This window comes from Balaenoptera acutorostrata, chromosome 13 (genome assembly GCF_949987535.1).
Source record: "Balaenoptera acutorostrata chromosome 13, mBalAcu1.1, whole genome shotgun sequence".
Lineage (NCBI taxonomy): Eukaryota > Metazoa > Chordata > Mammalia > Artiodactyla > Balaenopteridae > Balaenoptera > Balaenoptera acutorostrata.
The window spans coordinates 24,720,915-24,736,566 of NC_080076.1; the positions used below are offsets into that span (position 1 = coordinate 24,720,915).

The following is a 15,652-nucleotide window of genomic DNA, read 5'->3' on the forward strand; positions in this document are numbered from 1 at the left end:
TGGGCACCTGTGGCTGTGGGTTGAGCGGGACCAGGGCCCCTTTGGAGAGCCAGGACTTGGGCTTATCAGGGAAGTGTCTCTCTGATCTTAGAGTTGATCTTCCGCACCAGCCTGTGCAGGGACCTTCGGGTGAGAAGGAAAGTGAACATTTACTGGTGGTATTTGATCGATGCCCGTTTCCCCCACTAAACTCCAGGACAGTGTCTCCTGTGCTCACTCTTCCAGCCCTGACACACACTGGCACCCACTGAGTGTGTGTGTAAAGACTGTGTGAGGGAGGGATATCAGGGCACACTTGGGGAAGGGGGGGGGACGGAGGACACAAATGGTGTTGGAGGGAGGGGAGGATGGCTGACAGGTGGAGGCTTGGACACCAGGCCCTTACTCTCAGAGACGACAGGAAGTCAGAGGTTTTTGAGCACAGGTGCGTGGTCTAGGCTGGTCTCATATTCTCCAGTTAAAGGCTGTGTCGAGAGCTAGTTGAGACTGAGAACTCGGAGTCAGGGCTGCCAGGGTTCAAATCCTGGTTCTGCCACTTACTGATAGTTTCTTACCTTTCTGTTTCCTTATCTGCGGGCTGGGGTGATATTACCCACCTTGGCACAGGGCTCGAGGGTTTGAGTTCTCGACTGTTATCATCATTGTTGGCAGAGCCAGAGTGGACCTTCTGAGCATCTGTCTCCCTTCGCAGGGTTGGAAAGACTAAGGCCCAGAGAGAGGAAACTCTCTAAGGTCATAATGACAGTTAATGGCAAAGCCCAGCCAGCGTTCTTGCCCCACACCACTGCCAGCCCTGCTCCTTCCTCTGGATGGTCAGTCCCTGGAGCTGGGGCTGTCTTCCACTAGCCTGATGTTCCCCATCGGTGCCCAGCACGCTGCTGGGCACACAGTGTGTGCTCGCTCAAGAAATGCTTTGCTAAATGGTTGCTAGTGCAAGGATTTTGGTTTATGCCTTGGGTGCGTAGGGTGGACCGCCTACTGTGGAAGGGGTGTCTGTCCAGATGCAGTGTGCCTTCTGCTTGGTACTTGTTATTTTTAATTAAAGCATGAAAATATGTTCCATAACTGCCAGAGTTACCTTGGAGATGCAATAGCATGCAATTACTTGGACACCAGAGGCAATTTGTTTCTTGAATTTGGCAATATGGGCCCACAAAACTCATCAGCTGCCTATGATGCTGGCTGTCTTTAATGGATTTAGCATCATTTAATTAAGCTTAAGTGTAATTGCATAATGTTAAATCAGTTTCAGTTAATACCTTTAATCAACAGTCAGGAGCGGGTAATAGATGTGCAGGCCACTCCCTGCTGCAGCTGATGGGAACCTGTCCCGTGGTGATGATTGAAAAGTTCCAGAACTTGTGGAACTCTGTGTGTGTGTGTGTGTGTGTGTGTGTGTGTGTGTATGTTTACAGAGTATGTTAACAAGCCGGTTCCACCACGTTCAACCTACTGTCACTCTCCCCATCCCCCACTTTTGTTGAGTAAACCCAGTTAATGGCCTTTGTAACTATTACTCCAACTCCACAAACCATACTCCGGAAAAACTGGCCTTAATGATTTTTGGAGGTTCTTTCCTACTCTGACATTTTATTATTTTGTAATTGTGTGTATTTGGGTAGATGGATTTTAAGTATCTGTAGGAGGGAGAAAAAATGGCCTGGGGAAATGGTACAGTTATCTGTGTTAATTTTCATTGAACAAGCCTGCATTTACATGCTACGTGGTGGCAGCGTCATCAGAAAATGATTCCCACAAGCAATTCAGGGCCATTAGGAGGTGGCACATGACATTCTAAAGGATTCCCTTTCAGCCTCGGAGTTATTAAGCTCTCCAGCAGGCTCATGGCTGGGTTATCAACTTCCCCTGGGGGATTTAGATGAGGGAATGAATAATGGGCGAGAAGAACCTCTAGAGGAAAAGCAGGTTTTCTGTGGGGTGTTGTGAATGGGCAGCAAGGGGGACCCAGGACACCTACACACTTGGGCGAAATAAGACAAGACTCTGTGGGTGACTTGGTTATCAGGGACTCAAGGGCAAGGTGATGTGATTGGTACTTTGGGTAACTGAGGGTCAAGATGAAATGCAGCTGGCTACCTGGGTGCGTTCTTGTACTTCTCTGGGGCTCAGTTTCTTACCTGTATGGCGAAGGGACTTACGCTGGAGGCATCCCTAGTTTTTCCCAGCTCTAAACATGAATATCAGTTACAGTGTTCCAAGTGATCTTCCCAAGTCAAAATTTGTTCCTTATTTTTTGCCATTTGTCCTAGCTTTCCACCTAGATTCACTTTCTTTCCAAGTGGCAAGTGCTTAAAGAATATAAATAAGTTCAGTTATGTGTTTGGTATGACCGGGGCTAAGATGAAAGCAAGTCTGCTTGGAAGCTTAGGACGGTATGATGTCAGTGTGCTGCCATCGTCCAGGGGGGGTCAGCTCAGGGCTCGTTTCCGAGCGCACTGCTCTAGACCGCGTGCTAGCCCAGGGTAACCCTCAAAAGCGAGGACCTTTCCGGGGCTGTGGATTGAGCGCTGCATGTGGAACTCTGCAGTTGGAAGCTACATTCACTGTGATTTTGCCTCTGGCTCCTTATTCTTAACGGATTATCTGTTCCTAAGTTATCAGTTCTCATCCTGCTCCCTTCACTCCGGAACCCTCTCCTCCAGTTACCCTTCAGGCCCTGGCAGGGGAGGAGGGGACAGGGAAAGTGGAGAGCTGTTTTTTAAAGCCCTGCTGATGATTTGTTCATTAGCAGGTATTATCAGTCTGAGCGACACTCTTTGGGCCCCAGTTGTCACTTAGTGGTGTGAGAGTGCATGAGATGGCTGGGGCAGTGGCTAGGGATGAAGTGGGGTGCTGGGGGGCCTAGAGTTGGGTTCCTTCCCTCCCTAGAGCATGGTGGTGGGCTGTCCTCCACGCCCCTCCTGAACCCTTCTCCCGTGTCTCTTCCAGCCCGAGGATGAACACCTGAGCAACTTCTGCCAGCTGCTGGGGGTGGAGCACAGTCAGATGCAGCACTGGCTGTGCCATCGCAAGCTGGTCACCACCTCGGAGACCTACGTCAAGACCATGTCCCTGCAGCAGGTGGTGAACGCGCGCAACGCCCTGGCCAAGCACATCTACGCCCAGCTGTTTGACTGGATCGTGGGGCACATCAACAAGGCCCTGCACACCTCCCTCAAGCAGCACTCCTTCATCGGGGTCCTGGACATCTACGGGTAGGACTGTGCCTCCTCCCGCTGATCACTGGTGTCTTCCTGCTGGCGTTTTAGAGCCAGCGGGGACCCTGGAGACCTTCCTGGTGGTTCTCAGCCAGGGGAGTGTGGAATATGGGGGAAGGGGGCATTTTTGGTTGTCACAGTGACTGGGTCTCTGAGGCCGGCACTTGGTGGCCCAAGGCCAGGGATGCTAGGTGTCCTACAATACAGAGGACAGTCCCGAGGAAGAATGGACCCTATCAAACACCAGTAGCTCCCCCACTGAGAAACCCCACAGACATCCCTTTGTCCTTTTGGGAAACTGAGGCCCAGAGATGGCAGTGTCTTGTCCAACATCAGACTGGAGGTTTCTGTGAACTTAAATTCAGGTTTTCTACTTCAGTTATGTTTTATTTAAAACTGTCATCCGACCTCATTCACGATGTCACCAATCAAGGTGATTGTTTTAACACTGTAATTGTGCCCAGTGCTGCGATACAGATTGATATTGTGTGTGGTCATTCCTGAAGTTTCTCTGCATTTTAGAATTCTAGCCTAGTGGAAAAGACAGTTACTCATAACGGTGTAACTTACAGGGAGAGGCAACCTGGCATGTAGAAAGTGTACTTCAGTAGGCACTAGGAGACTGGCTTTCTGACTCATTGCTGTCCCCAGCTAGCTGAATGACCCTCTACAGATCACAGCCCTTCTATTCTTCAGTTTCTATAGCTTGAAAGGAAGTTTTGAGCCACAAGTCTCTCTTAGGTGCATTCCAGGTCCTTCTAGAATTGCTTGAAATTATATGTACTGGGTTGAAACCTTACCTGCACTTCTTTTATGATCAATGTCCTGCCCTCTTTAAGCTAATAATAGATGAAATCCTCCTGGATCTTTATATCATAGAGGTCATGGTTTGTGTCTTAAAATAGAACTTTGGACCCTTAGAAGTGCAGAGTTTTAAGAGCCATGATACTCTGGTAGAAACGACTGCTCAGTGGGCTGACAAGCTGGTGCTCACCTTATGTTGAGGCTGTAGTAAAGGAAAACCTCTAGAAGCGGCCTCTTTCCTGTGCAAAGATAGGCTGTCCCAGCTCCATCTCTGCTGCTCTTGTTCATCACTGGGCTTCTAATCAAATCATGTCACGTGCTGTGGCAGTAAACTTGATTTCTGGCATCACAGAGGCTTCCAGAACATGCTGAGGAGTTAAGTCACATGCACGAGCTACATAATACAAGAGACAACAGAAGAAATTGTAACAGGGTCGGTTTGAGGGTTTGGACACTTGGTGCTGTACAAGTTTCAAGGCAGAAGAGTGCACGCTTGTTGGCACAGTCAGGAAGAGCTTCACGTGGAAGGTGAGGCTTGAGCTCGATCTTTCAAGGAGAGAGTAGAACACGGGCAGTGGGGGGAGACCCTTTGGGACAGGAGCACAGTCCAGATGGTAGGAAAAAAGCCACCTCCTAGGTGATGAGGAGCACAGTGGAGGATGAGCTGGGGGGAGGCAGGAGAATGCATCCTCCCCGGGCTCTCCAGGGTCCTAGCCGAGTGACTGTGGACATGCCACTTCTCTTCTGCTCCATCGAGTGCCTGCTTTTAACTCGGCCCTTCCAGTTGCTCTGGGTAGAGCAACATAGAACAGCCTGTGCACCCTGGAAACATACTACCAAGCTGTCAGTAATTAATTCTGTGTCATTCATCCCTCTGCCATGAGTATTTTCAGGTAATTGGGTTTCAAAAAAACTGACCTTTAGTGTAACCTTCTGATGTAAGAGCTAGAGAAAGTCAGGATGCAGCATCTGACCTGGTTCCCTTAATCTACCTGGGCAAGAATCTATTTTTACTGAGTTTTCGGTGTTGGAAGATTAATGTGGAGACTCACTGTTCTTGCTGTTTTGTTTTTTTTTTAAACATCTTTTTTGGAGTATAATTGCTTTACAACGTTGTGTTAGTTTCTGCTGTATAACAAAGTGAATCAGCTCTATGCATACCTATATCCCCATATCCCCTCCCTCTTGCGCCTCCCTCCCACCCTCCCTGTACCACCCCTCTACGTGGTCACAAAGCACCAAGCTGATCTCCCTGTGCTATGCAGCTGCTTCCCACTAGCTATCTATTTTACATTTGGTAGTATATATATGTCAATGCTACTCTCTCACTTCGTCTCAGCTTCCCCTTCCCCCTCCCCGTGTCCTCAAGTCCATTCTCTACGTCTGTGTCTTTATTACTATCCTGCCCCTAGGTTCATCAGAACCATTTGTTTTTTTCGATTCCATATATATGTGTTAGCATACGGAATTTGTTTTTCTCTTTCTGACTTACTTCACTCTGTATGACAGACTCTCAGTCCATCTGCCTCACTACAAATAACTCAGTTTTGTTTCTTTTTATGGCTGAGTAATATTCCATTGTATATATGTGCCACAACTTCTTTATCCATTCGTCTGTCCATGGACACTTAGGTTGCTTCCATGTCCTGGCTATTGTAAATACAGCTGCAGTGAACATTGTGGTACATATCTCTTTTTGAATTATACTTTTCTCAGGGTATATGCCCCATAGTGGGATTGCTGGTTCATATGGTAGTTCTATTTTTAGTTTTTTAAAGAACCTCCATACTGTTTTCCATAGTGGCTGTATCAATTTACATTCCCACCAACAGTGCAAGAGGGTTCTCTTTTCTCCACACCCTCTCCAGCATTTATTGTTTGTAGATTTTTTGATGATGGCCATTCTGACCAGTATGAGGTGATACCTCATTGTAGTTTTGATTTGCATTTCTCTAATGATTAGTGATGTTGAGCATCCTTTCATGTGTTTGTTGGTAATCTGTATATCTTCTTTGGAGAAATATCTATTTAGGTCTTCCACCCATTTTTGGATTAGGTTGTTTGTTTTTTTGATATTGAGCTGCATGAGCTGCTTGTAAATTTTAGAGATTAATCCTCTGTCAGTTGCTTCATTTGCAAATATTTTCTCCCATTCTGAGGGTTGTCTTTTTGTCTTGTTTATGGTTTCCTTTGCTGTGCAAAAGCTTTTAAGTTTCATTAGGTCCCATTTGTTTATTTTTGTTATTTCCATTTCTCTAGGAGGTGGGTCAAAAAAGATCTTGTGATTTATGTCACAGAGTGTTCTGCCTATGTTTTCCTCTAAGAGTTTTATAGTGTCTGGCCTTACATTTAGATCTTTAATCCATTTTGAGTTTATTTTTGTGTATAGTGTTAGGGAGTGTTCTAATTTCATTCTTTTCCATGTAGCTGTCCAGTTTTCCCAGCACCGCTTATTGAAGAGGCTGTCTTTTCTCCATTGTATATTCTTGCCTCCTTTATCAAAAATAAGGTGACCATATGTGCATGGGTTTATCTCTGGGCTTTCTATCCTGTTCCATTGATCTATATTTCTGTTTCTGTGCCGAGACCATACTGTCTTGATTATTGTAGCTTTATAGTATAGTCTGAAGTCAGGATTCCTCCAGCTCCATTTTTCTTTACAAGATTGCTTTGGCTGTTTGGGGTCTTTTGTGTTTCCATACAAATTGTAAAATTTTTTGTTCTAGTTCTGTGAAAAATACCAGTGGTAGTTTGATAGGGATTGCATTGAATCTGTAGATTGCTTTGGGTAGTATAGTCATTTTCACAGTGTTGATTCTTTCAATCCAAGAACATGGTATATCTCTCCATCTATTTGTATCGTCTTTAATTTCTTTCATCAGTGTCTTATAGTTTTCTGCATACAGGGCTTTTGTCTCCTTAGGTAGGTTTCATTCTTAGGTATTTTATTCTTTTTGTTGCAGTGGTAAATGGGAGTGTTTCCTTAATTTCTCTTTCAGGTTTTTCATCGTTAGTGTACAGGAATGCAAGAGATTTCTGTGCATTAATTTTGTATCCTACTACTTTACCAAATTCATTGAATAGCTCTAGTTATTTTCTGGTAGCATCCTTAGGATTCTCTATGTATAGTATCATGTCATCTGCAAACAGTGACAGTTTTACTTCTTTTCCAATTTGGATTCCTTTTATTTCTTTTTCTTCTCTGACTGCTGTGGCTAAAACTTCCAAAACTAGGTTGAATAATAGTGGTGAGAGTGGGTAACCTTATCTTGTTCCTGATCTTAGAGGAAATGGTTTCAGTTTTTCACCATTGAGAACAATGTTGGCTGTGATGTTTGTCATATATGGCCTTTATTATGTTGAGGTAGGTTCCCTCTGTGCCCACGTTCTGGAGAGTTTTTATTGTAAATGGGTGTTGAATTTTGTCAAAAGCTTTTTCTGCATCTGTTGAGATTATCATATGGTTTATAACCTTCAGTTTGTTAATATGGTGTATCACATTGATTTGCGTATATTGAAGAATCCTTGCATTCCTGGGATAAACCCCACTTGATCATGGTGTATGATCCTTTTAATGGGCTGCTGGATTCTGTCTGCTAGTATTTTGTTGAGGAATTTTGCATCTGTGTTCATCAGTGATATTGGCCTGTAGTTTTCTTTCTTTGTAGTATCTTTGTCTGGTTTTGGTATCAGGGTGATGGTGGCCTTGTAGAATGAGTTTGGGAGTGTTCCTCCCTCTGCTATATTTTGGAAGAGTTTGAGAAGGATAGGTGTTAGCCCTTTTCTAAATGTTTGATAGAATTCACCTGTGAAGCCATCTGGTCCTGGGCTTTTGTTTCTTGGGAGTTTTTCGATCACATTTTCAATTTCAGTGCTTGTGATTGGTCTGTTCATATTTTCTGTTTCTTCCTGATTCAGTCTTTGAAGGTTGTACTTTTCTAAGAAATTGTCTATTTTTTCCAGGTTGTCCATTTTATTGGCATATGGTTGTTTGTAGCAATCTCTCATGATTCTTTGTATTTCTGCAGTGTCAGTTGTTACTTCTTTTTCATTTCTAATTCTTTTTTTTAAAATTTTTTTAGTTTTTATAAACTTTCTCTTTTTTTAATTAATTAATTAATTTATTTATTTTGGCTGTGTTGGGTCTTCGTTGCTGCGTGCAGGCTTTCTCTAATTGTGGTGAGCGGGGGATACTCTTTGTTGTGGTGCGCAGGCCTCTCATTGCAGTGGCCTCTCTGTTGCGGAGCACAGGCTCTAGGGCATGTGGGCTTCAGTAGTTGTGGCGCATGGACTTCAGTAGTTGTGGCTGGTGAGCTCTAGAGCGCAGGCTCAGTAGTTGTGGCTCATGGGCTTAGTTGCTCTGCGGCATATGGTTTGGGATCTTCCCGGACCAGGACTTGAACCCATGTCCCCTGCATTGGCAGGTGGATTCTTAACCACTGCACCACCAGGGAAGCTGGTGGTCAGCACTGATCCTCTGTGTGGGAATCTCTCCGCTTTGCCCTCCATACCCCTGGTGCTGCACTCTCCTCCGTGGCCCCGAAGCTTCCCCCCCGCCACCCCCTGTCTCCACCAGTGAAGGGGCTTCCTAGTGTGTGGAGACTTTTCCTCCTTCACCGCTCCCTCCCAGTGGGGCAGGTCCCATCCCTATTCTTTTGTCTCTGTTTTTCGTTTTTTCTTTTGCCCTACCCAGGTACTTGGGGAGTTTCTTGCCTTTTGGGAAGTCTGAGGTCTTCTGCCAGCGTTCAGTAGGTGTTCTGTAGGAGTTGTTCCACGTGTAGATGTATTTTTGTTGTATTTGTGGGGAGGAAGGTGAACTCCATGTCTTACTCCTCCACCACCTTGAAGGTCTCCCCATTGTTAATGGCACGTAAAAGTATTATGACTGCAGTGCTACTGATACATACAATGTCATGCCTCAGTTCTGTTATAGGTACATACTGTCTTAGCAGTGCCTTGAGTTTAAATAGATAGTTCCTCCCTTCCAAGGGATCCCCAGCAAGAGGCTTTGCCTGTTGGTGGTGGTGGTGGGGAAGGCCTCTGTGGGCTGGGCTGCTGGTGCTGCTGAGTCTGGAGCTGTTAGCTGAGCCCCTGCAAGCTGGGATTTTGTGTTCATATTTGCCATTTAATTCTTATAATTGAGTTTATTTGCTCTAAGATCCTGTGCCCGCCCAAAGGGGAGAAATAGATCACAGGGAAGACTTGCCTTTGGTGTGAAGGTGCACTTGTCCGTGGGTGGATGGGGATCCGTAGGACTCCATCTCCTATTTCTGGTGCCAGCTCCTGACCTGTGTGTCTCCTTCCTCCCCATGTGGCCGTGGGTTCCTTTGAGAACATCTGACAGCTTTCCAGCGAGGACAGGTCCCATCGCAGGGGGTGCTGTGCAGCCTGGGGCCCTGGACAAGCACTCTCGGGGGGTTTCCTCCCCTTTGGCTTCCTTCCGGGTGCACTCTGCTGTTTCCTCTTTTTTTAATCCTTGTTCCTTCTCAGAAGCTAATTTACTTTTTCAAACCTTGTCCTAAAGCGGTCATATTTAGAAAGCGATTCACCTCCTCCTGGGGAGAGAGAAATGCCCCGCACGGTTCCTCCTCCCTCTGCTCAGTCAGTGCTGGCTTCACGCGCTGTGGGCAGAGTTCAGGGTGGCCAGTTAGATAAGGTGGGCTCAGCGTTAACCAGCTGCTGTCTAACTGGGCCATTTGTGGCCAAGGAAGCACTTACAGACGACCCTGAATGTACATACGCCTGCTCCTCATCAGCTCTGGTCAGCCGAGAAATCATTCTTCTTCTCTTCTGGTAAGAAGGTATGTAATGAATGCTTAGGAGACTAAAACCAAAAACTTCACAGGAAAGCAGGTGACTTGCATCTGGAGGTACTGTTTCTGATCCATCATGTTAGTGACATCATTTCTTAATCTGGGAGAAAGTGGCAACATTTGGTGGAAACTGGGATTTACATTGAACTCTTTACTGTCATCTCCCTTTCCCAATCATGGTGTTCTTCTGCCTTGTTTCCTTTGGGCTTCAGACACCTTCCAGGTATCTTTCAGAAACCTTCAGAAAAGATGCCTTTCAGAAACCCACTGAATCTGTTGTTTTCAGTTACTTGAAAGTGGGTGTCATGCTTGATACTCTACCTCTGTTACCCTCTCTAACGACCTCCTCTCATTTCAAACTAATTCCTGTTTTTAGGCTTTATTTACAAACAGTATGACTATGGGAAGTGATGCTTCCATGGCATCTGAAAACTCCAGCATTTTTTTAATATTTTGAGTTTCCTACCCAAATCCCTGACCACCGAACTCTGGAGAGGGAGGAGACCATCTATCCCAATGTCTCACTCGTTGTTCCTCAGCCCTAGAAGGGGATACCTTGATGCACATAGAAGGTGCCCTTGGGATGACCTAATGTTTTTAATTTTCTTACTCCTCCTTGTCACCTATGAGCAAAAGAGAGCATGCGGAAGCTGGAGAGAGCGGGAAGGAGGGTGGGGTTAGGTTTCTGAATACATTAAACCCCACAGATTAAGAGGAAAGGAATAAGGAGTTATCTTCCTCTCTGAATTAGGTTGGAAATGTGCAAAGCAAGCAAGTAAGAGTGGGATTGCTGCCCCCCCTCCCCTACAAGTAGGTACTGATTACTTCAGCTGGGATGACTGTCCGTAGATAAACTGTTAGAGTTTTACTGAGTGTTACTGGGTCACCAGTCAAGCTCATTCTAGAGACAACTAGAAGGAGTTCCACAGTATAAATGAGCCACTCCAGATTTTTGTATAAATGTTTAATATGTTACTATAGAGTCAGCAGCTAGAGTGAATAAACAGTCACTTCTGTATACATAAGCAAGCAGTGTGTGAGCCAGCATCATACATACATACCTCCCCTTATCATGATGTTCCGAAGGGTAGTTAGTTCAGATGGTAGAAAAGGCTGTGAGCATCTGAGTAAATTGCTTGGGCCACAGCTGCCTCCACCACAGCTGTGGTGAGCCCCCCCTCTCAGAGGCCCTTCTCTCAGACTCTCCTGAACAGTTCCAGATACCCAGTGTCCTGGTAGAAGCATGGCTTCCCTACATCTTGCTCCCCTGCCCCAGCTCCAAAAAGTGCAGAGCAAGCAACACCCAGGGCAATTTAGCCAACCCAAGCCGAGCTCTTTTCCTTAACTAAGGATCTGTGAAGCTGCCTGCAGGGTATTTCTTACCAGGCAGGGGATGGAAATTAATAGGAGAGAGCCAGGCAGCTTTTGGCTGGGGTTTCCTTTTCATGTTGCATTAACCAGCATTTGCCTCTACAGGCTTGATTAATTACAATCTTAATCCTTTATTCCTCTCTCCTCCTCGAGGCAACGAGAAATAAATGGTTCCAATTTGGGAAAAATACACATTTATTTGTCTTTGACCTGAGCCTTCAAAATGCCAAGATAGCAGGAGGCTTTGGCTATGGCCAGCTCATTCTTGAAGAGGACAGTTGGCCTAGGGGACTTTGGGAGCAAGGCAGGGATAGATTCATGCCTAATGCTGAGGAATAGTGAGGGAGAGGATGCCGAGGGACGTTTGGGCCCCAGGAACAGGAAATGGGGTTTGCTGGGATTTTATATCTTCCTCAGTTCTTGTGTTACTTTCTGCGTCTCTTATGGTATTTCCTAACTTTAAATTTGCATCCAGCTCTATTCAGTGCTTTTTAATGATTTATTTTAAAAGGTATTTTTAAATTGTAGTTTAAAGAAAAAACACAATATAAAATTTACCATCTTAACTGTTTTTATGTATACAGTGCAGTAATGTTAAGTATATTCACATTGATGTGCAATAGATCTCTAGAACTTTTTCATGTTGGAAAACTGAAACTCTATACCCATTAAACAACTCCCATCTTCCCTCCCCCAGCCCCTGGCAACCACCATTCTATGTTCCGTCTCTATGATTTTGACAATTCCACGTACTTCGTGTAAATGGAATCATAGTATCTATCTTCTGGGACTATCTTATTTCACTTAGCATAACATCCTCAAGATTCAACCATGTTGTAGCATGTGAAAAGATTTCCTTTTTTTTAAAAGGTGAATAATAATACATTGTATGCATGTACCACATTTTATTTATCCATCCATTGATGGACATTTGGGCTGCTTCTGCCTCTTGGCTATTGTGAAAATGCTGCAATGACCAAGGAAGGGTGTGCAAACATCTCTTCTTTTAGACTTCTTGGATATATAACCAGAAGTAGGATTGCTGGATCATATAGTAATTCTATTTTTAATTATTTGGGGAACCTCCATGTTGTTTTTTATAGTAGCTGCACCATTTTACATTTTTACCAATAGTGCCCAGGGGTTCCAGTTTCTCCACATCCTTGCTGACACTTGTTGTTTTCTGGTTTTTGGATAGTGGCCATCCCAATAGGTATGAGGTGGTATCTCGTGGTTTTGATATGCATTTCTCTAATGATTTATGATCATCTTTTCATATGCTTCTTGGCCATTCATATATCTTCTTGGAGAAATGTTTTAAGTTCTTTGACCATTTTTAAATCAAGTTATTTACTTTTTTTTTTTTTTTGAGTTGCAGGATTTCTTTATATATTCTGGATATTAACCCCTTTTCAGAAATATGATTCTCAAACATGTTCTACCATTCTGTAAGTTGCCTTTAATGATATATTTTAAGTAAATTTCTTAGGCTCACCATTTGCCTTTGTCATTTTGATGGAAATTCTTTTTTTTTTTTTTTGATGAAAATTCTTTTTTTTTTTTCTTTGATGGAAATTTTTTGTCTTTGTTATGTTTTGTTTTCTTGGTCTCACTCGTCAAAATAGACTTACAGATAACTTCGCAATCCTAAGTTAGTTATTTGGAGAAGACTACCCATCCCCTCTCTGTCTAGTATGGAAAGGTTTCATGGAGAATGGAAGGGGGAGAAGTCAGTGGTTGCATTTACCCTGCAGCCTGTAAACAGTGACCCAACCTTGGACAGCCCAGAAGATTCCTGGACATGTCTTCTTCAGGGTAGACATGCATAGCTGGCCCCAGTGTTCTCAGATCCAGCAGATCACCCAAAGCAATTGGGTTCTCCCTGGAATCTCTGAGTCTCCCAGGAGAGCCATGTAACTCAGAGTGCTCGAAAGTCAAGCTCAACCTTCCAGAATTGCTCTGACACAGCCCTTCGGAGCATGCCTGGAACCAAACACCACTACATAGTCTTAAAGCTTGGATAAAGTCCCATTTCTCTCTGTCCATGCCAGCACCCCCATGAACTCACCCTCCTTTAAAGTCTTGTAACACATAAAATCTCTACTAGTTGGGAGGTTTCGTATACTGGTTTCATGTTATCCTCCTAATAGCTCTGTTGGGCAGGGTCCATGACTTGCTCTTCTTTGCAGCCCTTACAGTTCCTGGGACAGTTGACTGATGGATTGGGAGAGGGTTACCATATGGTGGGCATCTTCCTGTCCCACATTAGATTTTCAGACACGGAGAAGAGCCGGGAATTGGAGCACACTGCAAACTGAATGGACTTAGGTGCTCCAGAAGAAGAACTGTTCTTGACCTTGGGATGTGAGCAGTGCCTAGAACTGTGCTGTCCCTGAAGGACAAGTCCTGTGTGGGGACATCTGGGCACAGAGAGAAGCACGTGAGCAGAATTCAAGTCCTGCCATTCTAAGGTGCAGCTAACACCCCGGGATTGTTTAGTAAAGAGATCAGAAGGGTTGGCCTCCCTAACAGACTGCAAGGTGCCCTTGTGAGGTTTCATGGGCTTCAGGAGGGAAAGAGACCTTGAGAGGACTTGTTTGACTTTTAGTACTCATTCCCTAGAAGTCCCCCTCTATGTCTAACCTATATCACATATCTTCTCTTTCGACCTTTGGTAGAAGGATAGAGAGAGGTCTTGGTAAAATAGAAAGACAAGCCTGAGCTAAGAAAGTCTAGTTCCTTTGACCTGTGCTCCAGGGGAAGAACTGTTTCCCAACCGTCAAAGCATCTCATTGCCTCTCTGCTCTGGAATGAATGGTTCGTGGAAGTTAATAATTAACTCAGAGTGACGGGTAGACTTCTTTTTTTTTTTTTTTTTTTAATAGCTACTTTATTTATTTATTTATTTATTTTTGGCTGTGTTGGGTCTTCGGTTCGTGCGAGGGCTTTCTCTGGTTACGGCAAGTGGGGGCCACTCTTCATCGCGGTGCGGGGACCGCTCTTCATCGCGGTGCGCGGGCCTTTCTCTATCGCGGCCCCTCCCGTCGCGGGGCACAGGCTCCAGACGCGCAGGCTCAGCAATTGTGGCTCACGGGCCCAGCTGCTCCGTGGCATGTGGGATCTTCCCAGACCAGGGCTCGAACCCGTGTCCCCTGCATTGGCAGGCAGATTCTCAACCACTGCGCCACCAGGGAAGCCCGGGTAGACTTCTTTTTATTGCAGTTTCACTTTCCCACAGACACTACCTTATTTTCATAGAGGTGCTTGTATCCCTTACCCCATCCTGAAGTCGGGTAGAATGAGAAGGGAATTTTCTACTTTTCTACTACGTTTTGAAGATAGGGGAGCGTTGAAGTAGGGGTGATAATTGTACCACCGTGAGTACAGATCTCAGGTCTCAGCATCAAATCTTATTCCATGTTTTGACCTTCCTCCCACCCAAGGATTCTGCTCTAAATATTCTCAACATTGATTTTAGAAGAGAAAGCCAATTCCCCCTCGTATATAAATTTCTTTGTGATATTTTAATCTTATGAACTATAAATTGATCCATTGTGTTTATTTTAAAAAGTCATCTCTATTGATGGCAAGAATTACTACAAATATAATTTAATTTAGAGAAGTTGCCCTATCTCCCTATCTGTGGTTTTCTGAGGTCAGTCATCTTAGACATTTTCCAAGCTACCCAAACCCCTCTTTCATGTCTGGCCCTCCAGCATTACAGTAATTACACTAGACAGCAGAGGAATTGTTACCAGATAATATCTTAGAAATAGGGAAATTATGAGCTAATTTCAGGCCCTCTCAAATTAATGAGAATGTTATTTGTGGAGTGCTACCAATGTAAACCTTTAAAAAATGACAAGTGGGAGATATTTAAATCCTTTATCTGTGGAGCCCAGTACAAGCTCAGCAAGCACACCCAAGTGCTGTTATCTGGCCGATTGCTAGGGTAGCTCTTTTATCTTCCTTCTACGTTTTATTAATTCAATTTCCTCTGGGACTTGGCTGTCATCAGCAACCTTTCTTGGGGTGTGACGGGATTATAGGGGGAGGAAATGAGGTTCTAGGAGACATAACTCGGGCTATAGGACCATCCTCTGGGCTGGGAGGACCCTAATCCAGGGTAAGGACTGGCAGAGGGCCAGTGCCTCCCTCCTGCATGGTCTGGAGTGCCTCCAGCTTGGATTTTGCATCTTTGATCATGTTTTATTGACCTAGAATTACTTCTCTTCTGTGGGCATGACCAAAGGCTGTGCTTTAATGTGGTTGTCTCCAAGCAGTTGATTCCTTTGATCTCACGATGATTTCCCACTTTTCCTCGTCTTATACCTTGGTGGGGGAGGTGGGCACAGAGGAGGAGGAGGAGAAGCCTGATGTTTTCTGGGCACTGAGCCAACCCTGCTGGGCATCTGATGCATTTATTTTTGCTGGTTCTGCTGCTTA

At 44.8% G+C, this 15,652-nt stretch overlaps 1 protein-coding gene across 5 annotated transcripts in view; it reads left to right on the forward strand.

The window, feature by feature from the left end:
• Window positions 1–15,652, forward strand: part of MYO5B (myosin VB) — a 366,352-nt gene that overhangs the window by 225,383 nt on the left and 125,317 nt on the right. For all 5 annotated transcript variants that reach the window (XM_057526678.1, XM_057526676.1, XM_057526679.1 and 2 more), the window contains exon 10: window positions 2,950–3,215. In XM_057526678.1, the coding sequence (XP_057382661.1) occupies window positions 2,950–3,215 (266 nt within the window). The remainder of the gene's footprint in view (window positions 1–2,949; window positions 3,216–15,652) is intronic.